The following is a 27070-nucleotide window of genomic DNA, read 5'->3' as shown; positions in this document are numbered from 1 at the left end:
CTTTGGTCTGGACTTTTACGGGACGAGGATTTGCATTTAAAATTAATCGATAAGTTCCAACGATCTCTCGGGGCAACCGACTCAAAAGTCAGCAATCGAGCAGTCACAAAACACCATTCGCCATCGACAAAAGATGGCGCTGCGAAAATTCCGCTTCTTGAAAGGATGGGGCGTGCCGATTGCGCCTGATCCGGTCATATCTCCTCCCTTCAGCTATGGCGCGAAGACTTCCTACTCCTATAACGACAGTCCCGATGTCTTCAAGATGGACGGCATTAAGCAGGCCACACCCCAGGAGCTCCGCATGTTTCTCTCGGGGGTACTCAGAGAAAATACGCCGAAGCGATGGCTCACCGCATAGCTCAGTTTCTACGGGATCCCCTTCAACAGGTCGGCTACTGTTCCTGACCTGATGAACATCCTTGAAAAGGCACTAAAGGCGGGGAAGTGCGCTGCGCTCGCCCCATCGATTGCCGCGGTGCGCGATCGTCTTCGGAGGGAATATGGGAATATGACGAAGCGCTCAAGCGTATAAGGATAAGATGTTTGCAGAGATCGTGGGCGGCTATGCCAAGGAGGGCAACACAGACCCGCCCCGCTTCGTGGCCAAGTACTTTCTGGATGGTCAAGGACGTCCAAATAAGGAGAAGACAAAGGAGCCGCTCTCATTCAGCTCGTAGAATAACCAAGAGGAGCTGGTTGAGGCGGTGGCGGCGGTCCCGGGTCTCGCCATCGTAAAGAACTGGTCGACGGTGCTGGTCGGCTAGGAGGAGACGATGCACAAAGGGCATCGAGAACGAGATTGCAAGGCTTGAATCGTTCTATAAAAAGAACGAGGAGATCCACAGCGCGCAGGCGAACGTCGATTTGAAGCTTTTTCTGAAGAGGCGTCTTGGCATCGACCTGGACGACATGGCCACCGCACCTAACCCTCGGCCTTCAGCACCGATAACACTCGACCGAGCCCGGCGTGAAAGGCGGGATATTCCGGAAGAGATCATGTCAAGGGCATCGGGTATTCCCATGGAAGAAGTCTATCCGAGGGCTATCATTGGTTGGGACGCCGCAAATGTCGCCGCAGAGACCACGCGGCTAAGGGACGAGATCCGACGGTGCGAGGAAGAGGCAGAAGCCAGGGAACGGGCGGTGCAAGAGAAGACCGAGGCAGAGAGGAAGGCGAGATGGGATCGTCAGCTCAAGGGACATTACAAGCTTGTTGCGAAAGCACAAGGACGGCCCAGACCGCTGAGCCTCCAACACCTCCCTGGATTGTACCTTGTGCGGTGGGATGGCGGCACGGAGGAAGCATGGTCTCACAATAACCACGACGATGACAGCAACCTCATGAGGATCAACATCTTCCCGCCCGAGAGTTGTTACGGAGCCAAAGTGTATTTCAACTTTAGGTTTATTGAAGGGATTAGGCTGCTCGGGATGTCCAAGCGATCCGTTGAGCTACTAAGGGAGGAGCAACCTAAGCACAGCGAGTACAGCGAGCCGGAGATATCTGATGATGATGACGATGGCGGCGGAAGAGACTCTACAGGCAACAGGCTCCAGGCGAAGCTAACTGGGGAGAAGCGCTCGCTCGGAGACATCGCCGACCCATGGGGAGTGCAGGCCGCCAGGGCCAAGCGACAGATGTTGACGGGCCTGAAGGAGGAGGCAGCTCATGCCAATCGCGTTTCCTTTCAGTTCGTTTGCAACGAGGTTGACGCGTATCCTCTGGACGACGATGAGAACAAGCACATTGGCTATCTCGACTTTGACAACACTGGGTTGACCACAAAGGGCGCCTTTGATCTGCATGAGTATGGCAAAAAGGCCGAGCCGATATCTATCTTCAAGGTTTCCGAGGAGCCAGAACGCGGCAGAGAGCTGAGGCGTTGGTGTGAGTGTGATGGGAGACGTTGGGGAGGCGGGTGGTGGTAGCAAACAGTGGATCGGCGCATATAGTAATGGCTGAGTGCCAGTGCATAGCCGTGGCTGCAACTAGTGGTTGCGGTAGCTGAATGTATGCTCTAACCGTCCTCTCTCGAACAACATGCAACATAGATACCCTACTAATAATTTTCCCTAACTTCCGGGCAACGGAATTTGCCTGGTACTATGGTACTGTACTTCTTCTCAGACGCTGAAGGGAACGGCTGGCGTCTGCTGTTGGACATTCACATCTTCGGTCTAAATATCCGTCTATCTCCTCTTCTGATTCACTACTACCGCATATACCTCGTGAGGCTGGAGCTCACGCATCCGGCTAAGCGCCCTTGGCGGCTAGCTGGATCGGCCGCCTTAGCAGGTCCATCTAGTGCTTCCGCAGTTGCCGGCGGGTCACCGGGCCCTCCCCGCTCATCAGCACCTTGTTATCTGAGCTTGGCGAGCGCCAGCACATTATCTACGCCACTGGGTCGCTTTTGGGGGGCGACTGGTCGGGTCGACAACAACGGCCGAAAAAGGATAAGTGGGAGGACGCAACTAATGCAGAAACAGCATAGTCAATCGATAGTTCTTCAGCCGCCTGCACAGCTGATGCGAGCCTCCCGTGGCAGGGCAGGGCAGAACAGCGTTAGAACACCTAACTATAAGGTATAACCCCGGAAATGGTTAGCTAGAAAATAGTGAGAAGAGGGAACCGAATCGCTGCACTTGTGCACTACCGCTTGTCCCGCAATACGTCCTCTCCCAACTGCCATGGGACTTGGAGAGACGGATTCATCTGGACGATGGCGTTGATAGATTCCACGTCCACCTTCCTATCGTCTTCGATACCGGTCGCACACAATGCCGTCAAGTCCATCATCTTCCGGTGTGCCGAGCTCCTCATGGGGCTGTTCATCTTCAAGTTTGCCTCCCTCGCGGCGGCGCGGTCCGGGCAGTTCACTTCGTATCTCATGTTCGCCGAGGACCACATCCAGCGATTCTTGTTTATGAAGTCGCGGGGCCTCTCGCGCGGCGCCGTCCTGGTGTTCCTCTACACCATGCTCCACTTGGCCGCGTCTCTCTACGGTACCCTCCTGTGGGCGTTGGACTCTCCGGGGTACATATTCCGGGCATCCCACTCGACGCTAGCCGAGCACCAGTACGCGCGCAATCCCGATGCACCCTATGTCGTTCAGCTGCAGCTTGACCGCAACACGCTAAACCAAGCCAACAAGAGTCTGCACCAGAACGTGGGGGCCGACCTCTTCAAGCCAGGACTCAACATCTCGTTAGCCGGGGACGCAAATAGGGGCACGCGCGAAGTCACCGCAGCGACGCAAAGCAAAGGCGTCGGGGCGAGAATCTGGCTGGACGAGGAGGGCTTCTCCGTGTCGGCCGACAGTTTGGTTGCGTGGCCCAGCGCGGGAGTGATGGATGGCCACGAGTTCCCCTTGGGGTGCATAGTGTTCGACGAAGGGGTCGGCGTGTGGAACTGTACCTTCCACAACGCCTTCGCGAACGACCTAGTCGAGGGCATCCTGGGGCGGCCCGAGGTGCACTGGGACGACAAGTCGTCGTTCAACGACTCGCAGTACATCCGGCCGAACCGCGTCGACAACGTGTGGGCGTCGTACGGCCGAGGCGGCGGAACGGCGGTCATGATGCAGGTCTTCACCGTCACGAAGGGCACGAGGCGGCACACCTTCGTCGAGACCTTCTTCCGCGCCACCATGCTGACGAACCCGGGCGTCATGTTCGTCCCGGCCGAGGTGGACGACTTGGTGCGCCGTGCGGCGGGGACCAACGCGACCGAGAGGGCCCATCCTCTGCTGGGCCGCATCATCGGCGACATACTCAGCGCGCAGAAGCAGCGGATGAGCTACAACTTCGGCTTCACCGTGGCCGACAACCAGAACAACACCGTCATCCAGAACTCGTGGTCCTATTACACGCCCGTCGTGCAGGACGACGGGTCGGAGATCTTCTCCCTCCTCCACATCACCTCGACCAACATCACGCTCATCCGGTCCGAGGACATCAAAAGCTCGCCCGGCCCGCTGCGGGAATGCGACCAGCCGTTCATGAACGAGGCGTACGGCGGCAAGGTCACGCAGACCAACTGCGCCGGCGGCACGCTGTCGACTGAGGGCGCCAGGTTCTACGGCACCGTGGACACGGCCGCCGTCATGATCCTGTACGGCCTCGGCGACGGTCGGTCCAACGCCAGCGCCGCGTCCATGGACCAGCAGGTCATGGAATGGGTGTGGGACAACCTGCCGACGATGCTGGACCTGCTCGTGGCGCGGGCCTTTGCCGTCAGCGTCGACCCGGCCCTGGTCGGCGTCACCGTCCAGCACCTGATCGCGGCCATGAGCGGCCTGCAGCTGTTTCTAAGCGTCCTGGCCGCCGTCCTGGCGTTGGCCGCCTTGGGTGCGCTGACGCGTTGGGCCGACTACGGCTGGTCCAAGAGCTTCCTCCAGAGTGTTGTGCATACTACGCTGTACCGGGGCACGGCCGAATCAAACGGGTTTTACATGAAGGTTCCTCCGCATGTGGATATAGTAGTCCACGGCGAGGGCAACTATGTTGTGATAGACGGGAGGCCGGTGTACCTCCTTGAGCCCCCCGTTACGCCCGCGGTCCCGGCATATTATCAATATTTCCAGGCAGAACCACCCAAGGAAGCTATGGCGCCGGCTGTTACTACTACTAGTATGGTTGGGTGGGGATCACAGGAATATCAGTATGCTCCAGTGCCGCACTGATACTAGTAGTACTAGTAATGGGCTAGTACTACTTACCTAGGTACTAGTAGTCAAGATAGTAATGATATATGCAAGTTGTCCATACCTTCTCATTAGTCACCTCCATTCCATCAGTGTTGATCAGCAACTGGAGGCTTCCCAAGAGCTTGTCAGGAACGTGGACGCAATGCCGGTGCCAGATGCCCATGTAGTCGGCCAGCTTCATGAGATCCGGCTTGACGTGATGCGTGTGTGCATGGCGGTCCTTGTAGAACATGTGCCCTGTTCCTTGTTGTCGAGAATAATAATCTTGAATCCATCGTTGAACTGTCGTTGAAGGACGCGCCGCCGTCGATGTCGATGACCAGGCCGTCCGGGCGAGCCATCTTGGCACCGATGGTTGCTGGTTAGCTATAACCGATCGTCCAGAGACCACCCAACATCATCGGGTGGTGCGAGGGTATCGCCAGCGGTAGTGCTGGACGGCCCGCATCTGATGCTGCCCAACGCCCCTCGGCAAGATCATTCTCTCCTTCCGCTATGCGGCCTGTGCCTTGCTTGCGCCTCGGGGGGGTGGCAACGCTGGGCTAGCCAACTGTGGTAGGAGACGAGAGCGTCAGCTGAGTTGAGGGAAATGGCCTTGACGGTGATGGTGATCAGGGGGTCGAGGAGCAGTTCCTGTTGTATTGGAGTCGAGTTGGATAGGACGGTGCTGCCGCCAAGGTCCCTGATAAGGACCGTTTGTGTCGTGGCTGCGGCCAGAATTGCTTGTGTCCTTAACCGGTATTGTAAGAAACCGTGCCCCTCTTTTGCTATACCGCACTTATCCCCCTTCTCCTCGCCCCTCTTCACGTATCATTGTTTTAGCTACGAAGGACTACTTTGAAATGGGCAACAAGAACTGCAAACATCATTGAGAATGCACCGGGCACATTGTACTACCGTTGGGCCATCTTGCAGCGCTGGCCGAAACATCCCGAAACACTCCGGCCCAGCAAGAGTATTTGTCCGTCTCCGCCCGCGGGACCACCTCTCCGGCCTTGGTTAATCCCCTGTCTACCAGAGCCTTCTGACCCCCCGGCAGTCTGCACCTGCAGGTAATGCTAGACCATACATACAAATGCGTCCAGCAAGACAGCTGCTGTAGAAATGGGTCTAGGTACGCTGTTGAAGCGGCCCCCTGCGTTGGTCATGTCCGTGGAACCGCGTTGATGCCCACCGCACTGGAAGAAACCCATCGTTACAATTGTCATCATTGATGTCCCATGTCTATCCATGTTGTTTCGTGTCGAATCGTCATTGGCAAAATAAAAATATAAAATATGAATGGAAGACTGCCGTCTCTCTCAAAGACCCATCTTCCGCCGCAGCAGCTCCTTGACCGCAGTTGCCTTCCTAGCCAACAAGCCACCCGACGAGCTAGCATCCGAATCCTCCGGGGACTTGCCTGACTTGAGCAGCAGGGCCACGGCCATGTCGCGACCCACAGCCCCCGCACACCCCAGATGGCTCTCAATGTCGTGCAGCGCGTCCAGGAGCATGCAGACTGCCGTGTGAATCTGCTGCAGACCGAGCGTGGCGTCTGCACATTTGAGCTCGCCCAGTCGCAGGGCGTGGGGGGAGGAAGCAGAAGGAATGCAGGGGGCGGCGGCGTTATCGCTGGTACAAGTACATGTACCCTCAATCGGAGTCAGGGTGCCGTAGACGCTGCTGCTGCGGGCTCCTCCCGTCGAGGATGAACTTCCAAGCTGAAACGGCTGATTGGCCGGCATGTGGTCGAGGTGCCTCTGAAAGTGGCCTAGAACGACGGCGTAAATGCGCACCAGCCACATGTAGCCGCACATGACCAGCAGCACTGTCGGCGTAGCATCATCGTTCGCCGTTTGCTGCTGCTGCTCCCTGCCCATGCAGCCGAGGATGGAACCGGCCAGAGCACTGAACTGCTTCGCCAGCGCGAGCACGGTGCCAACGGGGTAGTCATCAAGGCTAGACGCGCTATCTGTGTGCCACGGACCCTCTTCCAGCTGCCGGAGCTGGTGCTGGATCTCCGACACCAGCTGTATGAGCCCCTGGCCGGCTACGGCGGCAGCGGAATTATTCCCGGTTTTCCTCCTGCCGTCGGACGCACCAGTGGCTGCCAACAGGCTGTGTGCCGTACTAGTAACGTTAACGTTGATGGGTGTGACCTCGGGCTGCTGCGACCACAGTGCGAGATCGGACTGGCCGAACTCGAGCATGGCTGATTCGCCCAGGGGCCAGCCGGACTGCAACCAGCCCCGTTCGTAGCCCACAGTATCCGTACTGCTGCTGCCGCGACCAGACGTGTCCGGGGGGAGGCGCTGTAACCCGGGACTTAGGCAATTCCACGTGGCTGGTCCGTCAACAAAGAAACCCGCGTCCACCTCGGACATTGTACCTGGCAGTCCTGCCAGCGGCTCAACAAATGCCATTGTTGGCGCATCTAGCTCTCTGTCTAGCGTGAATCCCGATACTCTGGGTCCTGACATCAATGCAACAGGCGATGGCGGAGTGGCGAGGCCTGCGGGCGTAGTAACGGACCATTGCTGCGCGGGCGAGCACACTTGTTGTTGGGGTATCTGCTGCGGACTTGTGGACCCTGCTCCTCCATCACCATCACCATCACCGCATCCTTTCTTGCGTCGTCTGCGCTTGCACGGCGTCCGCCGCCCAAAAACACACGGGGCTTTGGCCCGCTTACACCGCTGGCAGGCCTGAGATCCCGCCGGCACCGAGCACTTGAGTTTTTGCGCGCGGCAACGGTCGCAGGACAGCCTCAGCGACAAAGCAACGCCGTCGGCGCAGCCCGTGCTAGCGATGGGTGGCATCTGATTGATCTGAGATGCTGAGGCAAGGTGGTGTAGGCCGGGGGGGCGATCAATGACTCTGCGCTAGAAAAAAAAGGTGAATAATGGAATGTGGGACTCGGGAGGATCAAATCGAGGGGAGCCGAAGATGGGAAAGTGACCTAGGTAATAACTTAAAGGTGGTGTGGTGGCACTTGTGTCCCGTTTTACAGGGGCATGGATTTCGCAATCACTCACAAGGAACCCTGCAGTGCTGCACTTCTCCAGAGCCTCCAGCCTGCGTACCCTGCTCAACCAGGCCATGCAATCGGGAGAACTAAACCAAGGGGGAAGTTGCAGGCGAAGGAGGGCAGGTGAATGAGGCGAGCTGATGGATTTTTCGCTGCCATACTGTGGTACTGCAGGACTGGGTTCCGTCGGGCCGAGGACGGCCAAGACGGGCTCCGAAGTGCTTGTCTTATCTTGGCGAAGCTTGGCCACGAGAATCGATGATCGCCATGAAGCTTGGAAATACCGTTGAATGTCTTGGCCAACGCCAAGACGCAGTTGATGCAGTGCTTCTACAAGTTTTGCTCTTGACGGAATGTCTGTTAGTAGGATGAGGAGAGTCGATCGTGGTGCGCCCGTATTCACATGCAGGCCAGAAGGTGAAAGGCTCTCTCCCCTTTCTCTTCTCTCGTCCAATCCTAGTTGCAGGCGTAGCCACACCGGAGCGGACGGAACCGAACTTACACTACCAATAGGCAGGGTTTCCGATGCCAATGTCACAGTTATCACTGTGTCAGACGGACGATACTGCGCTCACTGTTACTATCAGCAATTACTAGTTAAGCTTTGCCAGCCACACAACTCTAACAGTATGGTAGTTGCCCGAAGACTAAAGGGGGGACAAGTTATTACCAAGTAGCGTCTAGGGTTGAGCGCAAACGGGCACTGAAATATACTTTCTGTCATCTGACATTATGGTAACACTGAGCACCGCCATACATACATGTCTCACAATCCGCAGCGAGAGTTTATCGTCGGTGGAGGAGCTGTGGTCCCAAAACGGTAACCAGTGCGTGGACATAGGGAATTTGATCATGTCGCTCGGGTCTCGCGAGCCGACGTCACCCCAACAATGCAACCTACAAAGTTCAAGGCATCCCGAGATATGAGCAACCAACCCAACCCGCGGCCGTGTTATTAAGAGCGCTGCGCATGTTCGATACCGTACCTTACCGTCCTTACATTGCTTACCCCACTCTTCCGTCTCAGACCGGTTCAGGTATATTTGGAGCCTATATCGCCATAGGCAAGCCGATGCGATAATACTAGCGGGCATTAAATGGGAATAATAGAACTGAGGTGTCCTGCTCACCGTGAGATAGGTTAAAACTCACAATAACGAATTAATACGCTAATGAACCCGGCCGCTCCCTTCTTCTTCCCCTCTTCCATTCTTCTTTCCCCGCACCCGCCTATTACCGCCCGCCACCACATAGCTGAGCCGAGCTGCCGATCGGATCCAAATCCCTCCGTCCTCCCGTCAGCTCCCACCATCTTATGTACTAGGTAGTAAGCGGCCGAACCACCGACTGCTGGACGGACTGGATAGGCGAAGACCACGACCAGTCGGGTAACCCCGCCGTGCTGCAAATTTTCTCTGTGATGTGCAGGGCACAAGTTCCCAGCACAATGCTTCCGCGGCCACGCTAGTACCTACTTAGTAGTAGCATGCTTGAGCAATTCTAGGTTCAGAGGCCACAACGGATTGTGGAAATCACGTTGACCTCAGGCACTAACCAAGTCCACCACACCATATATTAGCTAAATACGGTAACTACCTAACCGTCATCTCCTGCAGTGTAACACTACTGTGTTTTGCGCTGTAAGGGCATATTAGCGATGCCCTGTCTTGGCATTACACTGACACTCTGTGACACGCATGGGTGTCTGGACGTCTGGGAGGTCTTCGACTCTGGAGACTGGCCTATCCGGACTGCAAGGTCGAAAGCAGAATGCCTTCGGGCGACACAAGTTGAATAGGGTGGACGGATTCCGCGCTGTAAGATTCTATACGAACAGGCTTTAGCGACAACACGATGTGATCCACCTGTGCTCTACTATCTAGTACTAGTAACGTATGGAGTACTTGAAATAACCTAAGGATATAGATTTAACGCTGGCGGGCCGGACCTTGGTGAGATGCCAAGACATCAAGAGGTGATCCCCTGATTCTTCATCCGATGGCGCCCGACTTGGCAAACTCTAATTGAACGACTCGAGTAAGATTAGCCCGGCCATAACATTTACAGATGGCAAAAGAAAGATGCCGCAACAATTGGCGCAAGGAACGACCAAGCTCAAACAAGAATGCCGGTCCCAAATGCTGAGACTTGAGATCCTGATTCCTGGCAGCCTACCCGAAGGCCGCGTTTGCGTTGCTTGGGGTTATTGCGGGCACTGCCTGTGACAAGGAACCTCTCTCGCAGCCATGAGCCATGCCAGTAAAGAATGGCAAAGAGATAAATAAGACAGCAATGAACGCCAGAACGCTGTTTTCCGTGACCGCGCAGCAAACCAGCACACCGGAATAGCTTACTGGTGTGACTTTCTGCATCTTCGTAACCGGCGCAACGGAATACCTCGGTAACGCAAACCGTCCCCCGTCTCGCCGCCGAGCCGTAGACGAAAATGTCGCCCAGATTGTGGCTTCGCTTTGCCCACGTCACCCACGTGAGGGTCCCGATCTGGCCACCATGTTCCCAGGTTGCGAGACCAAGGTCCGCGTCTTGGCGACGGCGATGGAGAGATACATCGGCTGTACCTTCCTGACAACTACTACGCGAAGTCTATGTATGGGACCCGACTTTGCCTAGGCAGGTACCTAGCTTGGCGGCACCTTCCACATTGGCACCTCTGGAGGATGTGGCTTCCGCGATTGCCAGCCAAAGTTCAGACTACTATAGGTCGATTACTTGTAGCGGCTGGTTTCGACTACAGTCGAAATGAAATCCACCCCGGATTTGGTATCTCGGTAACCAACTTCACCAAGTTTCACTCCCGCATGGTCCATTTTCCATTGCCTTTGTCAAATACCGTGGAACCAAACCCCGATTAGGTCGAACTTTCAGCTTCTTGGTCTATCATTTGAGGATCAATGTCTCGCGTCGTACACGGACGGCAGACGTGCCGCGCACCGGCTTGCGTACACTGTCGCTGGTTGGCCAAACCAGCAGACTGACCCCTGGCACTCCTCAAGCAGGTCGGCTAAAGTGAACGACCCGACCGGAACTCGACCGAGAGCCCTCCAGATTCCCTGCATTAGGTTCCAGTATCTTCGACGTTTCGAGTCAGTACCACTATACCACGGCCCGCCAGGCTTTCCTGAAATCTACTTCCGGATATATTGACATTAATTAGGCCAAGTAGTAGTATGGAGTCACCGGTCAGAAAAGGACCCTCTCATTCCCTTTTCCAGTCCTCCTCCATCCCGTCCAACCTCCTGTACGATCCGCCAGACGGAAGAGACTTATAAACCCCCCGGCGCTGTCCAAACGACTGGGCCCATCCCAAGATGTTGCCAAGCTCCCCCGTCCAGAGCAGCCCAAGGAAGATGACGAGGACGGTGACGGGAACGGCAGTAGCCCAGTACGCCCACTGGTCCAGCTCCATGTCGCGCACGTCGCGCGTGTTAATACCAAAGATGCTTGCGACGGCACTGAGCGGCAGGAAGATGATGGTGACGATGGTGAAGGCGTAGATGGCATTGTCGTGCCGGTCCTTGGTGGTGTCGATCTTATTGCGGTTCTGTGTGTGTGGAGAGGGTCAGTCAGCCAGTCAGCCAGTGTCAGTGTCAGTCAGCCCCGGGCCAGGAGGTGCAATAGAGGGGAAAGAAAAACAGGGGAAAACGTACCACTTGTTCGAGGGAGAGCGCCCAGTCCCGGAAGTCGGAGAAGTCCCTCTCGCGCCCCGACAGGAAGTCAATGCATTCAGTCAGAAGCAGGATGCGATAACCGCCGGGATCCGTCGGGTCGAGCTGGAAGTGCGTGGCGGAGTCTGTCAGGCCGAAGGTTGGGGTTTCGTAGTAGTAATGAACCTCTGGGTCTTCGTCGGGGTACGATCGAGACCTCACCGCGCCAGCTCTAGCCCTGGGGTAGTAAGGCTTGTACTCAGCCGCGTGATATCGATGGCCGGCACGGTGTCTTCCCCGGAAGTTTACTCGGTCCACTATCCGTACCGGTCCCGGCACATCCCTGGCTCGATTACCCGAATGCATGCGCGGTGCCGCGTTCACTGCCCCCGTCTCCGTCTCCTGCGCGAAGCTGAACAGAGACTCGAAGACAGAGGCTTGAACGCTGATCACACGCTTCACAACCGATATCTCTTCGTTGAGCAGGCTGATGCGATGCTCGCGGGATCGGTCTGACGGCCGGGATGCGATGTCAGCCTCCTACAGAATGAAGGTTGGCAAGGTCAGCTTATTACGCACGGCCAAGTTCTGCACCCACGCGATAGCGATGACTTACCAACTCGTCAAGACAACCAGAATAACACTCGATGATGTCTGGCATGCCCATAGTCGAATCCCGCAGGAGCTTCAGGCTGATCAGAGATAGGAGCTCCTGCGGCAGGACGACCGAACTGTCCAGCAATGACTTGTCCGATAAAGAGCGAATCACGGCCGCCATGCCGTTATGGATGAGGCCGTTGGCATCGTCAAAGAGCCTGTCACTCTTGGCCTCGTGTATGGGCAGGTACACTAGGGCCATGAGCAGGTGGATCCAGCCCTCGACAAGCTCGTTGGGCACAGCGATCCTGGACTGCTCCAGTCTTCCGCAGTCTGAGAAGATGTCGTTGAATGCTAGGAGCTGGGCGCACAGCCTGCGAAGCCTGAGTCGCGTGGTTCTCAGTGTGCCGTTAGAGAGCAAGGGCTTGCCGGTCCGTCGCGGAGGCTCACGCTCGGAGGGAGTCTTGCGTACGCCATTCTGGACGGACAAGGTTAGACTTTGGGAAGAGACCTCACGCGAGAGGTTGATCAACTCACGGTGATGATGATATCCAATGCCCCCCAGAACTTTCGGATCGTCGGCATCTCCACATCGGGTGGAAAGAAGAACTTGAATACTATGTCGGCCGCGTTGAAGATGTCCAGCTGCGTCTCGTAACGCCACTGTTCTTTGCTCGGGACATCATCAAGCTTTGAAAGTTCGATGCCTCCCTGCTCAAGATCCGAGTAGATCGCACCGCGGGTGGCCTCGGGGCAGGCGGCGTATGTGCGGCGGTCGCTGAAAGGGGTTCGGCACAGTAAGTAATCCTCCACTTCGCGCAAGTGATCATCAAGTGCCTCTTCGTCGATGTGGGCGTAGTCAGGGTGGGTAACGCCCGGCAAGCAGGAAAAGATGGACACTGCCGGTAGCGTCACTGAGTCGGGGCTCTCCGGCATGCTCCTGCTCTTCCAGTTCGGGGTCGAGGGAGGGAGCTTCTCCGACGCCATACGACTCTGGCGCGGTGAACCTTCGGGGTGCGACTGCGACTGCGATTGTGGTTGCGACCCGGGCTTTGCGACCTTCCCTGTGGCTTGTCCGACACCAGTGGGAATCAGAACTCCGGCTGGTGGTGGTGTGGGATGAGGCCTGGATTTACAAGTTAGCTGCATGCCGTTGTACCGGTCACTGTGGTAATGAGGTAGCAACGGAGGGTGGCACGAACCCAATCCGCATCTCCAGCACGATCTTGGTGTTAGTGTGCTTTGCAAGATTCCAAATCCGCGGCCAGTTGCCACCCGTCACCGGCCGCTTTCGGTGGAAGAACTGAAGGCGCTGTGGCCAAAACTCCCAAAACCGTGCTTGAAAGTCCTACACAGCGGTCAGCGGACCTGAGAAACCCTCGCAAAGGTCATACAGTTAGGCTTACGAGCCAGGTCTGGCATTCCTCGAGAGGTATTGACCACAGCACAGCTTGCTTGTACGACACGGCGATGACAGCCAGTGGTCTCGAATCGGGGCTCATTGCAAACGAAGGAACTGAGATCTCGACCGAGTGTGCGCGGAGTGTTTCCTCTGTCATACGGCTGTAGGTGAATAGGAGCGCTGGGAGTGATCGTGACATTCAGCTTCCGGGACCGCAAACGTGTGGTGGGGGCATGTAGCGACGTTAATAGTACTTACAGTTTCCGACGATAAGACACCAGATCTGCGCGACGTGGAAGCATAGTCCGGCTGGTATGTCTTTGCTCTGGCAGACGGCCTGCCGCATGTCCCGTTCCTTGCTCGCTCTCGAGAACTTGGCCTGCAGCAGCGTTTCGATGGGAAAAGCTGACGAGTTCTCAGGGGCTCCCTGCAGACCCGAGTACTTCTCGAGCGTGAAGTATGGGAGACAGATCCAAGTCACGGTGCGGCGACTGCTGGAAGCGCTGTCCGGGGGCAGGATCTGCTGAATGCATGCAGGCTCCATGTGACGGACGCTTCTCCCAGAGGCCGTCTGGACCGTTTTCACGAACTTGCGCTGGACACGGACGAGCAGGTCACGAATGCCTTTCTGCTCCACCGGAGTCAGGTCCGGGACGCGTGCCGCTTCTCTCTTTGGGTGCGGTCAGTGGCCTGCCAAGCATAAGCTTAGTATTCTCTGAAGATTATGTGGCTTACCGAAAAGTCATCGAAATCCATCAAAGTTCGTGTACAATGTCTGAGATACATCTCAGCGTCGGATGAAAGAGAATTGAGCGAAAAGAATACTTACAGCCACCGGAACAGAGGCTGATACCTCATACTGCTGCTCGAAACCGCGGCGAGCTTGACGCCGTGTGAGCCTCCGAGTGTGTAGTCGCCGTTGTACTGCGACTGGAACACATGGGACAGTCGAAGTCCACGGTGGTCCGGCTCCTTTCGCCCGCCAGTGCCGCCCGCCGCAGCATCACCGCCGGCTTCCTCGAGCGGTTCGTCGTCAGCGTCTGAGCTGAGCTGGGTAGACGCGGTGTGCGAGATGCGCGAGGGCGTGAACGAGTAGACGGTGGGGGAGAGTGGGTTGCCAAATTCGTCGGCCTCCTCCAGGTACTCGGGCATCTGCTGCGATTCCCGGGCAATTCGGGGCACCCTCCTGATGTGCTCGTTGGTGCTATCATCGCCATCTTCGCCATCTCCTTCACCGTCAGAGTGGTAGTTTTCCGTGTACCGTCTCTGTCTATGCCTGCTAGACGGCGATCCCGACGGTGCCTTTTCCCTGCTAGGGCCGGTTGGAGACTGGGATCGGGGTCTTATGAATCCTCTAGACTGGACCGATGGTGCACGCAAAGGTTGTCTCCTTCGGTCTATGGGTGACAGCGGTCGCTCATACACGTCTAGCGACTCTACCCGCGGCCGCGGGTCAACAAACTGTGTTGCATGCGGCTGGTGGTAGTAATATGCCTGGTCGTGAACGGGAGCCGGTCGGTAGTATGTCGGGGCTGCATGCGGCGGGCCACCACCAACATAGTGTGGGCCGTGAGACTCCGGCAATGAGGGTGCGTTCTGGGTAGGTTCCTGCCTCAAGAAGCTCGTCGGCTGACGCGGCGGCGGCGGCACCGGTTCATCCATGTATATTCTCCCAGGTGTCGTACCCCGCCGCTGCATACGACGGCGGAATGGATCGTCATCCATATCCTGCTGTATTTCTCCGGAAGCTTGCTGGATGACCGCGCACAAAATAGGTACAGTTGAAGTTCGGGCTTTATTTACCAAGCCCTTTTATTTACCTGACTCGGACTTTCGCCCCACAACTCGGAAAAAGACATGGCGCGGTTGCCTAGTGGCGGGGATAAGGAAAAATCAGATAAGATCCGAGATACGGATAGTAGTAGTATTGGTAACGTACATGATAAGCGAGCGACGCAGATAAGCGAGCGACGCACTTTCTACCACCCTACAGCAACTATCCTCAATTATAATACAACAACGCTAGCAACCAACTACAATTACATCAGAAATAGATGAATCAGATGATTCTACAGCCTCCTGGCAAGTGCGAGCATTATGGCCAGGCCTGCCGCATACCCCACAGCATCGAACCTTCGTACGAGCCCCCCCTGAACCGCTACCATCCGGCTGCGTTTCCTGCACTGCCTCCCCACCTACGGCGTTCTGATCTAGTAGATCCTTTGCATCTTGCACAGTAAGTGAACCTCCAAGCTGCACACGTGTTTTCTTGGCACGCCGGCGCTTGCTTAGTGCCTCATTGGCCTTGCGAAGCGAAGAGACCTCTGACCGAAGGAGGGCCACCTGGTGCATTATAGCCATCGTACCCTTGGCAAGCTGGTCTATAGCATCCAACATTGAAGTTGGGGAGCTATTTTGATGGTTCGCAATGCGAGTCTTGATGAGCGTTGACTGTGCGTCGGCTTCTCGTGGGTTATGTGGTGTCTGGAAGACCCAGGGTTGCGTAGTGCTGGGCCGTGAGGTTGGGGGTGTTGGCGTACGAAGCTTTATATCTAGCTTAGAAAGCACCCGCTCTGGGTCGTATGGCACAAGGCCAGTCCCTGCAAAGCCACCCTGTACGTTCTTCTCTGTTATAGAAGCAAAGAAGGCTTCTCGGAAGGTATAGAGGAACTCAAGCTTGCTGATGTGGTTGATATGCATACGCATTAAGCCCTCGATCTGGCGACCGTATGCCTGCTTAAGTGGCCCAAAGCAGCCAACATCGAGAGGCTGGAGCCTATGGGAAGAGTGTGGAGGCATGCAGAGTGTGACGATGTTGTTCTCCTTGCAGTAGAGCTCGAATTCGGTTGAGTGGTGGCTCTTGTGGCCGTCGAGGATCAACAACCGGTATGTGCCTTTTGTTCGAGGTGCCGTATGGTAATCGAAGTGCTTGATCCAATCCAGACCTACTGCATTGGTAGTCCAGCCATTATCGGTGGTTGCAATGCGCCAGGTAAGTGGTAGGTTGCACTCCCGGTACCAGTTACTCTGGTGGTACTGTACGGCTAGGATGATGAACGGAGGGATAACCCAGCTAAGGGCGTTGACTCCCTGGATCACAGTCGCCCACTCCCGATTACTAGGCTGAGCTAGTTTTGCCTTGCCACGCCCATCCGAGGTTGTAACTACTATACCTGCGAAGATAATACCCATTATAAACCTAGTCTTATCAAAGTTGTAGACATCGTCATCGACAATCCTATATTTAGCCCTAGTATTCCACACAAGTGCAAACCACTCGCTGATAACCTGTAGATCCTCGTATTTAGCCCTCTGGTAGTCGTACTTGCGTGTATACCGCGTACGGAGCTCTGGCTGGCGTTTGACAAAGTTGTGAGCCCAGCGTTTGCCGACAGGGGGCGCGTCGCGTTTGCGTAGTAGGTGGTTGGCCATATCTTCTATACCACTTAATCTAGGTGGGAATGCGCGTGTAGATAGCTCAGTTATATACTGAACTATTGACTTCTCTTCTAGATCCGTGAGCTTACGCGAGTTGGCTAGAACATCGCGTCTTGTAGTACGTCCCTTGCGCCGGTGGCGAATCGTTGCTTCTGGAACGTTGTATAGCTTGGCTACCGCCCGGATACTGAGATTCTCGCTCTGTTTGATAGCTTCGAGGGCTAAAAGAAGCCTGGCTTCTTTTGAGGGGCTACGCATGGCTTGTTGCGGTGGTATTTGGTGGAAAAGTTTAGAGGAGGCGCGTCGCACTGAAAGTGCGTCGCTCGCTTATCTGCGTCGCTCGCTTATCATGTACGTTAATTGCAAGTGTTCGATCAGGGTAAGGGTTATTCACATATCAGATCTTCCAAACCTTCTATGGTGTATTGATATTCTGCACTGCTCGCTAGATTCGATCCTGGGACCCCTCGCACCAGTTTGCTGCAGTTGGATCCCCGAAAGTGTGGAAACGAATATAAAGAGATGCTGTGCTGGCGCAAGCATAGGTGATAACTGGTCGTCAGTCAGGCAGAAAGCGGAACACTGATATCTGAAGCTGTCAAGTCTCGGGTCGCCAACCGTTGCGGCGAGCGAATGGCGACGCGCCTGGTTTATTAATGAGTTAGAAGAAGAAGAAGAAGAAGTGGTCACTCATGAGAAAGTTGGTTTTTACGTTCTAACCGTTCACCCAGATTGGGTAAGCTCACCGTACGTTAGGAGATCGAGGATATACCAGCAGACGAGGAAGCGAATGACCTGGAAAAACATTTATAGAGAAAAGGTAGTCAGAAGACGAAACTCACGGCAGAAGTATATCCGTTAATGGATTTGGATAATGGGATAGTAGGATTGGAGTCACAAGATGATCCACTCAACCCAAGGTGCGTTGTCCACGTAGTTAGTACCCCTTTCACTTGCTGATATACGCTTCAGAAATTCTCCAGAGAACCAGTTCAAATGAGAGCCAGCTGCATCCGCAAGGTATAGAGGGATATTCCAGCTCGAAATTCAAAAGTCTTCGTCCCGTGCGCCGTTCCCCAAAGCCTCCTCAACGTTAACAATCAAAGGGTGTCCCAGTCAGCCCCATTCACATTTCACGTAGTACCAGAATATAGCTGTGGTCTTCCCGCCACATGACAAACCGTAACCTCAGCATCCACCCACCACACTTATCAGCGCCGAGTTGTCATCCGAGAATCGTTTTTCGACCGCTTGAGCCACGCCCCACCAGATGGCTTGTCTTGCTATCGTGCGCTCCTCGGCGTGCTGTCAGCGCCTATGCTGAGTCCAGACATGCCAACAGCGATATCATCAGCAGTGGTCTGGGTGTAGTTGCCGCCATGATCCGAGCGCGAGACACGGTAGGTGTATGACGCGCCACCAGAATTGGAAGAGCAGACAGCATTAGAGCCTCCGTGTGGCCCCCGGTCCGTATGTCCGCCGCCAGTGCCGGCTGATCCACTGACACTGCCCTGTCCGTTGCCGTTGCCGCTCTCCTGTCCGTTGCCGCCGCGACCGCCTCTGCCACCCCTTCCGTATCTAGGGAGGCGGTCCTGAGAGTCAAAGAACTCAACTGTTTGGCCAGATTTAATGACTTTAACTCCGAGTCGCTCCGCCACAATACTGCAAGAAGGAGTTTTCGTCCCACCGTTGCAGAGATAGACTAGCCCTGGCCGACCGTGATACAAGGATCCAACAACAAGCAGCCGGATCCCTTCAGCATCTCCTTTCACGGTTAGTGTCCTCATAACTTCGTTCATGAGTGCTAGAACAGTGTCTTCGGCGTGAAGTTTGAGTTTGGCAACAGGTTGGCCACTGGTGTCCCTGGTTGCGGCGTGGTACCAATGTTTCGCGGCATGTCCGCCGTGGTCCTCCACATAGGCACGGAGGTCTCCTCTAGGGATAGTGCCGCAGAAGATAAACCAGCTGCTGTGACCGTCGCCACCCATTTCGTAGCATCCGACGGCGACCAAACAATTCCCCTCGGACGTCCGGCAATATGCCTTCACGTGAGGAACTTGCATGAGCCAATCGTAACACTTCATACCGAGGTTGTATAGCTTCTTCCATGTCGGCCTGGAGTTAGATGAAGTTCGACGGATCTACGTCGAGTGGTTCTTTTCATCGTGTCGATTCATGAATCCTTTGGCAACCGGGGGAGGATCCTGAGTGTGGCGTGGCATTTTAAGAGATGCAGGCCAAGGCTATCCGACCAGAGCGAAGAGAGTAAGGAACGGGTAAGATACTAGTAACTAGTAGAGAGTATTGTAGCAAAGGAACGAGGAGAAGTGCTCTCGACCGGCGAGAGACAAGGTAGCAGTGTCTTGTGTTGGGTGAAGCAGAGGAATCTGTTTGTGAGGTGAGGGAACGGAGGGAGCAGGCATCTTGTAGAGAGACAGTCGTATATATATATAACCCTGGGTAGGTAGGTACGTTGTTGGTATGAAACTTAGGACAGGCATTCGCATGCTGCAACGCACGCGCCGCAGTGATGATGCACCGGCGATGGTCCTCATCATCGTGTCCGGTTTCAGAGATACGGCTCTAGAGTCCCAGACCTGTGTAATGTCGGGCCGTCCGACTGAGACTTCGAGAAACATGCAACAAGGCGTGAGAGGGGCAGCCGGGGGCGAGGCCAGGACAGCTACGTCCCGTCGTCATTGGCCTACTTGGGGGCGGCAACCGCCAGTCTGTCTCGATCACGCATCTGTGTAACGGCTCTCAGTTGCACGAGCCGTGCAGCGGCCGGTCGCCAACAACCGCCCCGTCCTGATGGGATTGTGAGAATAACGAAACTTGCCAGTTTGAGCCACTGCATCGGACCAACAACAGGTGTGCAGCCTGCGGGCGTGTGGTACTGGCGGTGTTGGTTAGACGTCGGGTGCATTCGCGACCGACAGCATGATGAATCGCAGACATGTGGCTGCTGTGAGTATGAGCCTACGAGGCGAGGGTATATTCAGAGTTTCAGGGGCTGACGGCAGTCAGAGTCACATAATTTCGGGTAGTTCTTTCCGAAGCTGGTAGAAGAGGAACTTGAAGACTTGCGGTCCTGAAAAAACCATTCCGCGCAAACTTGAATACAACACTTGAAGTCTTGAACACAGCCCAGCTCGTCAACACGACTCCTCAACAACGACGTATTCTTGCGCTCAATTTACTGATTTTGCTGCTGCTTGTACTCATTCATTCGTCGCTCGTCAATTGCTCCTGTAGGTGTTCATTCTCCTATTTTTTGCCATTTTTGTGCCGCATCCTCAAAACAGCACCTGCAGCTAACAGCGTAAGTTGAAGCGCGTCGGCCAACCAGCAGCGACCCGCGCGCAACAGTCAACCAACCTGTCGCTGTCTGATACTTCGTGCGTGACTCAAACACGATTCACACCAGGGCCAAATCTACTGGCGATGCCTTATAATCCCCACAAAAAGCCCTGGTCGCCGCTTCTGCGCCTTCCCGTGGTCATTCGACATCAAATTTACCGCCATGTTGGCCTGGCGTCGTGGAATGGTTCCCCATACACGTTCGACCTGCATGGCCAGGACCGGAGCGCTTGGGATAGCTGGACTTGGTGGCAGCCACATCCAAACATATTCCATGGCATCCTGCTTTCTTACCGGGACATCTACGCCGAGGCGGCTGCCCTACTGTACTCGGCCAACCGATTCGTGCTTCACTACACAATACCCGGATCCCTCGATTCCCTGCATGCCCTAACTACACCGGCGCTGTCGTCCCTTACTGCTTTCAAGCTTGTGCTCAACCAGGCCTCCTGTCATCTGCGAACCCCCACCACGTACGATAGGGGTGCATTGGACTCGCAATTGTACCTGCTGCCAGGCCCATCATAATCGCCACCAGCGCCCACTGCTTAGTCCGGCTCCCGAATGGGATGACGACGACCCCTTAATGGCAGCGCAAGCCTTGCTATGCGGCTGGCGCGCGGCTGTCCACCATCTGTCCTCTTACATCGGCCCGGGACGATTGGAGCTCAGCCTGGTTTGCGACATTGATCCTCAGTACAAAGGGGCCGTCGACCTAGCCAACTCGGTACTTGAACCGCTTCGCCTTTTGCCGCCGCTGAGGAGCTGCCATATTCGACTCTGCAAGACGCGGGATCCTCGGCTCCTCCGATTAGCCGAGGATGCCGCGTTGCAGGACTGTGGTATCGCACGTCCGTATCGAAAGCCGACCTCGAAAAGGGCCGTGTTGATAACCCTCCCGCGTGAGCTCCGGCTCCGCATCCTCGAGTTCACCGACCTTGTCACTCCAAGCAAGGAAGTCTGGTGGAGCCGGCAGCACTACAAATATGCGTGGGCGGACATCGGAGCTCTCGGATACTGTTTGGACGACATGCGGTCCTGCCACTTCTTGGAGTGTTGGTACCGCCAATCTACTCACGCTCGCCTCAGGGCCGGGTTGTCTATCGGCTGCTTTTGCCGTCGCCGCCACGCCGCCTTTTCGTCTACGTGCACATGCTGGGTCCCGCCGGGACCAGATCTGTTTCTCGTGTGCCACACCTTATGTCAAGATGCTCAGCTCGTCTTCTCGTCTAACCATTTCATCGTCTTCGATTTGAACGTATTCCCGTCTTGGGACTTACGTGACCGGATCGAGGACAAAAACACTGAAATCCTCACGAACCACTACCCATATGGGCGCCTCGCCGCCTCTCACTTCTTGCGGGACGTGATCCCCGCCCGCTGCATTGCCCACCTCCGCTTCCTTGAGCTACTCTTTCCCCCATACCTTCCTCCGACCTGGCCGCAACCGGATCACCCGGCAATGCAAGACTGGCTGGAAACGGTCGGCTGGCTCCGGGATATGATCAATGGACCCGGACTTACTCTGCGACTGGTTGGGTCCGAGGTTGGCATCATGAGGCCGGAGGAACCCTATACCGACACCATCACGGTTGCCGAAGGAGACAGGATCCATAGAGCATATCTGGGCCTGTCGCAATCAATGACGCTCTTGACAGAGGGACCCAACGCGCTTGCTAGATTCTACGCCGATCTCCCCTACTCCTGGCAATGACGGCCGAGTACAAGGACTGCAGGTCAGAGGAGGGACGGGATTGGCTGAAGGCTGAAAAGAGAGCACTTAAACGAAGTGTCGAGCGTCGCGTTATGGGCGACAGGTACGACAGTCTGCACGCAAACGGGACGCAGGAGCCGGCAAAAAGCCTCTGGCAGCATGTGGAAGATGCCCGCCCCCCCTAGAGCAAGGAAATAATGCTAGGTAACTTTTGTTTGCGGGACCCAGGATAGAGCAAATGCGGAAATGTGGGTTACTAGTAGAGAATCGATGCATTTTGTCGTTATCGGCGTATGTGTAAAGGACTCGGAACGGCTCAACCGAAAGGTGGCCGGCTAGATCCTACTAGCTACAGGCACAGATGCCCTAACTAGCATACCTTAACAATTGCTGCTGGAAGAGGCGCAAGAAATACCTTGCACAGGTTGCAAGCTTAGGCAGAAGGCAAAATAATTTTTCATGAAGAAGGAGGTAAAGTAAGGTAGTCGTTCGTTCGGGCAGATTGATACTCGATGCCAAGACGGTGAAAAGGGGGCACCAAAGGGGGGCACCAAAAAGGGGCAAAAGTGAAGTAAACGAAAGTTCAAAACTGTTGGCAGCAACGATCCAAGATAACGACGTCTTCTAGCCACGGCTACTCTTAGCCCAAAATGTAGAATATCGGCAAGTAAGACTCCCTAGGCTCACTTTTACATGGCTAGAAACCCATCTTCCTCCCCTTCTGCATTAACGACCTGGCGGTAGCCATCAACAAACCCCGCAGTTTGATGCGTCATAAAGTTGCCATCCAGGAAGGCCGCCATCATATCACGCCATGGGCTACCGCACAGGATTTGTGATGTGGTTGAACGGGATGCAGGTGTACGGCGTCGACAGGGATTTCGGTTGTAGCATGCGTTCCATGCCGAAGTCGGGCAGGCGGCGGAGAGGTCTGTGACGACTTAGACGCGGAAACTCACGTTTCTCTGTCTCAGTAAAGTACTACTACTAGTACTGTACTTAACTCTTCCGTTTGGCGGTACGGCACGGATACTGCCGGCAATCTAGGCCTAGGCGGACGGCCGTGGCGCGGAAACGACCGGGGTAGAGCGCAGGCTTGACGTCGCTTCCATCTGGCAAGGTGCAAGGGCGACGGCAAACACGAGGCAAACCATGTATTGTACAAGTACATTTACGGCGCTGGACAGGTCCTGCATTGAGGGCTCTGGCGGTCACAACTGCCGGGGCCGCGACCCCTGGGGCAAACAGCTGATCGTCTCATTGCCCATAGTAATGGACCATGCGAACAATACGCGAGCGGGAAACAGACAGGGCAGGAACGAGGTCTAAGTCGCTGTGGCTACAGTCGCCCTTCAACTGTCCACGGTGACATATTAAACTTCTTCGACTGTTCTCGCCGCAGAGGTCACCGTTGTACTGTATGGTTGCTTGGCTAGTGTTGTGACACCTCATCTGGAACCAGAGAGAAACTTCCACATGCAAGATCAGGGTGAAGTATGTGTCTTTGGAGAAATGTACCGGGAGGTTCAAGGTGTGGCGACATGCACCGGGTTCTGACGGGAACGGGATGGGTACCTAACCACTGATCAACGTATCATCATGCTGACAGTGCAGCTGCCAGGGCTTCCTGAGGGAGCCATAAAAACAATGATTGGAAGTTAGCATCAAGGACAGAACAGGTACCACAGAGACACATTGCTACTCGTAGGTACGCCTAGCGCAGTACAGGCAAGCTCACTGATGAGATAGCACAAAGCATGGAGTCAGGTATCTATGACGCAAAGGGCGGTGCATGAAGTTATTGCAAACTGGCTTATTGATATACGGCCTCGACTACAGAGGCGCCGCTCGTATATCCTCTAGTGGTTCGTCGCCTCGCCTCCTACCTTACTAAGCGGTGTGACGGGTGTGTTACGACTGCAACGCTATGCTGCGGGATCTTTGTTCGGAGCGAAAGCGAAAGGATCAACTTGCATAAAGTCAGCTGACAGACAGCTGAGAGGCAGAGCAGGCCGCAGCACATTGCCACATAACTGACTAGTGGTAACCGCCGCGAGCGGTTTGTTACGTACATTCATGATCTCGAGCTCTAGCATTCCAAGCAGGGTAGCTATATAACTTAGTGGTAGTTACGAGGGATACCGCGCTGATGAATGCAGAAGACTGCTACAAGCTCGAACCCACACAGGGCGGGGTCTGGGAGGGACCGAGGGAGTCAGAGTTGCATCGTCAAACCTAAGCTTATTTGCGCCATGGACCGGCGATGGACACTAGCGAGCGGGCTTGTTTTGACAAGGGTTTACATCGGTGGAGGGTGTCGATCGAACTTGGCATTGTTGGCACATATCCTACATGTAAACTGTGGCTAGTGTAAGTACCTAGGTAAGCAGGATATGGTAGGGATGGTTATGTGTTGTACATACATATACACAGACATAAAAAGACGCTGACTTGGCACTAGTCTCTACTACACATTCCCCTGCAGTCACCTTCGCGAGTCGGAAGCAGTTGAATCTGCTGTGTGCAGTGACACTGCAGCCAGTGAGCGGAGCTTAACGTGAGCGAGTCCTGGGTATGACGATGTGGCTTATCTAGTGTACAGACGAGGTATTGTACAATATAATACAACGTAATGTGTATGGGACCGGTGTCTGCAGCTAGACTCCGAGTCGCAGAAAGACGGTTCCTGCGGATACGTGGCGTTTTTCTTTCCACAATGTTCTTTCTTCCCCTTCCATCATGTTCTATCGACGTTTCGGTACATATTTTACGATGCGTCCAGTGTCTTTGACTCTTGAGCCGGTTTTACCCCGCACCTGCGCCGCAAACGTGGTCGGGAACTCCCGTCAGTGGTTGGCTGATGTGATCCTTCGGTGAGACGGATTTAAAGTTGGCCCTCACCTGCAGGTGCTACGATTTTCCCTGCTTCCAATGAGGTCGGTCGCTGGTGGCGAGATCGCAACATCGCGGAAGAGCGCCCCGCTGCAGCGCGCTGCAACGTCTCGTACACACTATCCGTACCAGTACGCAGTAATTTTTTCTCGGCGAATTAGCTCCAGTTCTGGGTTTCTGCGACAGCGCGGCGATGAAGCGCACGGAGGGGCCGAGCGCCTGCATTCCTCCGGCTTACCTGGTTTTCGCTTGCCCCCACGCACTCCAAGGCTGTCAATACTGATCAGTTAAAACCCCCAGCGAGGCCACACAGTCTTAGCGCGGCGGCCGAGACGGTGGTTCCTGCGGCTCCTGTTTCCTGGGCTTAGTGTGTCCAGCGGTCCGGACGAAGAAAGCCCATCTGATCTGGCCATGTTCATCACGCTGCGGACGAGCGGCCAAAATGAGGCCGGTGGCATGGAGCAAGTTGTGCGACGAAACGCTGCCCGCGGCGGGGCCAGCGATCGCGGTCGCGCAACTGGTAGTACCCGACGGCCGGCATGTGTAGCCTGCCAGACGAAAAAGGTAACGTTTAACTGTCCATCGGGACCCAACACCGCATCCAACAAGCAACAAGCAACAAGCAACAAGCTCCAACGTTCTCCAACATGCTTCCAGCCGTATCGCGCCCTACCCGAAGGCAGTACCAGTACTACTTAGCACTCTTGGCTGACCGTTCTCTCGTCCCGTGTAGCTCCGGTGCACCGGTAGCCCCCGCAACTGTGACCGGTGCCGGGCCAGAATGATCGAATGCGTGCCGGCGAGCAACGGCCGGGACAGCCGGTCGGCGCACTCGTCGCAACCCAGCAATTCCTCATCATCGCGGCTCGCATGGCAGAAGCTAAGCGACGCGTCGTCGCAGCCGAGCGATCCGTCGCGCGACTCTACGGTCTCCACTAGCACATCGAGCGATGGCGTGTCAACCGCGTCATCCAAGCCGCCGCCGCAGCAGCAGCGCGCCATCGCAGCAGTGGAAGCTCCAGCACCAGTCGGGCTGGAAGCGCTGGACGATGGCGACCTGTTCGACTGTGAGTTTCAGTTCACACGGTTGGATTCCCTGGACCAGGCCTCGGCAGCATGGCTGACGACTACAACTGCCGCGGTAGTGGACGTCGCCGACGGCCTAGACATGGTGGATATGGACGGCCTTGACCGAAACGGCGACACCAATCCGCTACACAAGTCACCAACCCCAGATGCGTACGACCCCCTGGGCTCCTACTTATCCTCCGGCGGTGCTCCAGCACAAACCAAGTTTCCCGTCCCACAGGCGCCGCCCCGCACGACCGGGATGCCCGAGCCGAGTCTCACAAGCGCCCAAGACCTACCGAGCATGCTCGTGCTCGATACCAGCAATGTGAGCGCTCCCTTGTCTCCGACTCAGTCCTGGGCGCTCGCCGGAGTGCCGCACCCGCCGAACCTAACGCCGAACGGGTCCCCGCAATGTGCGTGCCTGAGCGACCTCGTCCGCGTGGTGCAGCAGCTCGACGACGACGAGTTCCACATCACGACCATGTCGCTGGACCAGGTGCTGCAGCTGATGAAGTGGCTCGTCTTCCAGTGCTGCAAGCCGCTCGACTGCCACCGGTGCCTCGACCTGGCCAGCATCCACACGGTGCGCCTGATCCTCTGCGACCGGCTGACCGAGATGTTCGAGTGTATCCACCTGCGCATCAAGCGCGCGAGCGCCATGCTGTCCGCCCAGCTCAGCGACTCCAGCACCGCCCCGTCGGCGGCATCCAACTCGCCCGACTCGCTCTCCGCCCCGTCCCTCCCTTCGCTCCACTCAGCAGCAGCGCAGCCACCATCCGCCGCGGCGGTTGGCTCCGGGCCGCCCGCCGCAGCCCAGCTCTTCTGCGGCACGTCGGGCCGCGCAGCCAACACGGCCGCCTGCAACCCCATGATGTTCTCCGACGACTTCCGGAATCAGTATTCGGACGAGGAGCAGGTCCACGTGATCCGCGTGCTGATACGGCTGCAAATCCGGAATTTCCAGAAGCTGCTCCTACGGCTCGAGCGCACCAGCCAGGTCGCCGCCAGCCAGGCCCGCCAGTCCAAGGTCAAGTCGATGATGGCGCGCCTGTCCAAGGCCTCGGCCGACATCGACGGCGCCCTGCGTCTTGTCTTTCAAGCGCTGTCGGACCTTATCCGGTAGACAAAGAACACGGGTTCTAATTACATCTACAGTACATACAAATATTATTCTTTCTGGTACTACGCTAAACTACGTATATGACGATGTAT

At 55.8% G+C, this 27070-nt stretch overlaps 6 protein-coding genes across 6 annotated transcripts; 3 read left to right on the top strand and 3 right to left on the bottom strand.

Moving 5' to 3' along the window:
* Positions 1–133: 133 nt before the first annotated feature.
* Positions 134–4685, top strand: B0T15DRAFT_490355 (uncharacterized protein; the record flags this gene model as incomplete). Its single annotated transcript, XM_062866672.1, has 5 exons — positions 134–306; positions 367–478; positions 537–676; positions 768–1891; positions 2737–4685. The coding sequence occupies 5 exons, from the start codon at positions 134–136 to the stop codon at positions 4683–4685; spliced, it is 3498 nt and encodes a 1165-aa protein (XP_062723531.1).
* Positions 4686–6010: 1325 nt separating this feature from the next.
* Positions 6011–7510, bottom strand: B0T15DRAFT_391055 (uncharacterized protein; the record flags this gene model as incomplete). The annotated part of the gene is made up of 2 exons (XM_062864566.1): positions 6011–6323; positions 6420–7510. 2 exons carry the CDS (start codon positions 7508–7510, stop codon positions 6011–6013), a joined length of 1404 nt encoding a protein of 467 aa, XP_062723530.1.
* A 3047-nt stretch (positions 7511–10557) lies between these two features.
* On the bottom strand, positions 10558–15186 carry B0T15DRAFT_522460 (uncharacterized protein). The gene is made up of 9 exons (XM_062868632.1): positions 14213–15186; positions 14119–14158; positions 13642–14053; positions 13388–13563; positions 13184–13329; positions 12519–13107; positions 12001–12459; positions 11388–11924; positions 10558–11281 (listed from the first exon to the last, which is right to left on the bottom strand). Exons 1-9 carry the CDS (start codon positions 15106–15108, stop codon positions 10937–10939), a joined length of 3600 nt encoding a protein of 1199 aa, XP_062723529.1. The 5' UTR covers positions 15109–15186; the 3' UTR covers positions 10558–10936.
* Positions 15187–17618: 2432 nt separating this feature from the next.
* On the bottom strand, positions 17619–19220 carry B0T15DRAFT_522453 (uncharacterized protein). The gene has a single exon (XM_062868631.1). The coding sequence runs from the start codon at positions 18903–18905 to the stop codon at positions 18105–18107; it is 801 nt and encodes a 266-aa protein (XP_062723528.1). The 5' UTR covers positions 18906–19220; the 3' UTR covers positions 17619–18104.
* A 1124-nt stretch (positions 19221–20344) lies between these two features.
* B0T15DRAFT_565235 (uncharacterized protein) lies at positions 20345–22363 on the top strand (the record flags this gene model as incomplete). Its single annotated transcript, XM_062870664.1, has 5 exons — positions 20345–20368; positions 20437–20654; positions 20734–21240; positions 21271–21772; positions 21946–22363. 5 exons carry the CDS (start codon positions 20345–20347, stop codon positions 22078–22080), a joined length of 1386 nt encoding a protein of 461 aa, XP_062723527.1. The 3' UTR covers positions 22081–22363.
* Positions 22364–24147: 1784 nt separating this feature from the next.
* On the top strand, positions 24148–26981 carry B0T15DRAFT_508282 (uncharacterized protein; the record flags this gene model as incomplete). The annotated part of the gene is made up of 8 exons (XM_062867709.1): positions 24148–24192; position 24265; positions 24381–24436; positions 24553–24577; positions 24678–24740; positions 25107–25351; positions 25521–25854; positions 25933–26981. The coding sequence occupies 8 exons, from the start codon at positions 24148–24150 to the stop codon at positions 26979–26981; spliced, it is 1818 nt and encodes a 605-aa protein (XP_062723526.1).
* Between the last annotated feature and the right edge of the window lie 89 nt (positions 26982–27070).

This window comes from Chaetomium strumarium (assembly GCF_033439665.1).
Source record: "Chaetomium strumarium strain CBS 333.67 chromosome Unknown B0T15scaffold_2, whole genome shotgun sequence".
Lineage (NCBI taxonomy): Eukaryota > Fungi > Ascomycota > Sordariomycetes > Sordariales > Chaetomiaceae > Chaetomium > Chaetomium strumarium.
The sequence above is the reverse complement of the archived record's forward strand: the minus strand, read 5'-3'. Positions and strand labels throughout refer to the sequence as shown.

Bases quoted from the DNA above. Each gene is read 5' to 3' on its own strand.
- B0T15DRAFT_522453 (XM_062868631.1), bottom strand. From the start codon at position 18,905: ATGAAGTGTTACGATTGGCTCATGCAAGTTCCTCACGTGAAGGCATAT.
- B0T15DRAFT_522460 (XM_062868632.1), bottom strand. From the start codon at position 15,108: ATGGATGACGATCCATTCCGCCGTCGTATGCAGCGGCGGGGTACGACA. The intron at 14,054-14,118 runs GTAAGCCACATA...CCGCACCCAAAG, and splicing joins TGGATTTCGATGACTTTTCG to AGAGAAGCGGCACGCGTCCC. The intron at 12,460-12,518 runs GTGAGTTGATCA...TTGTCCGTCCAG, and splicing joins CATTGGATATCATCATCACC to AATGGCGTACGCAAGACTCC.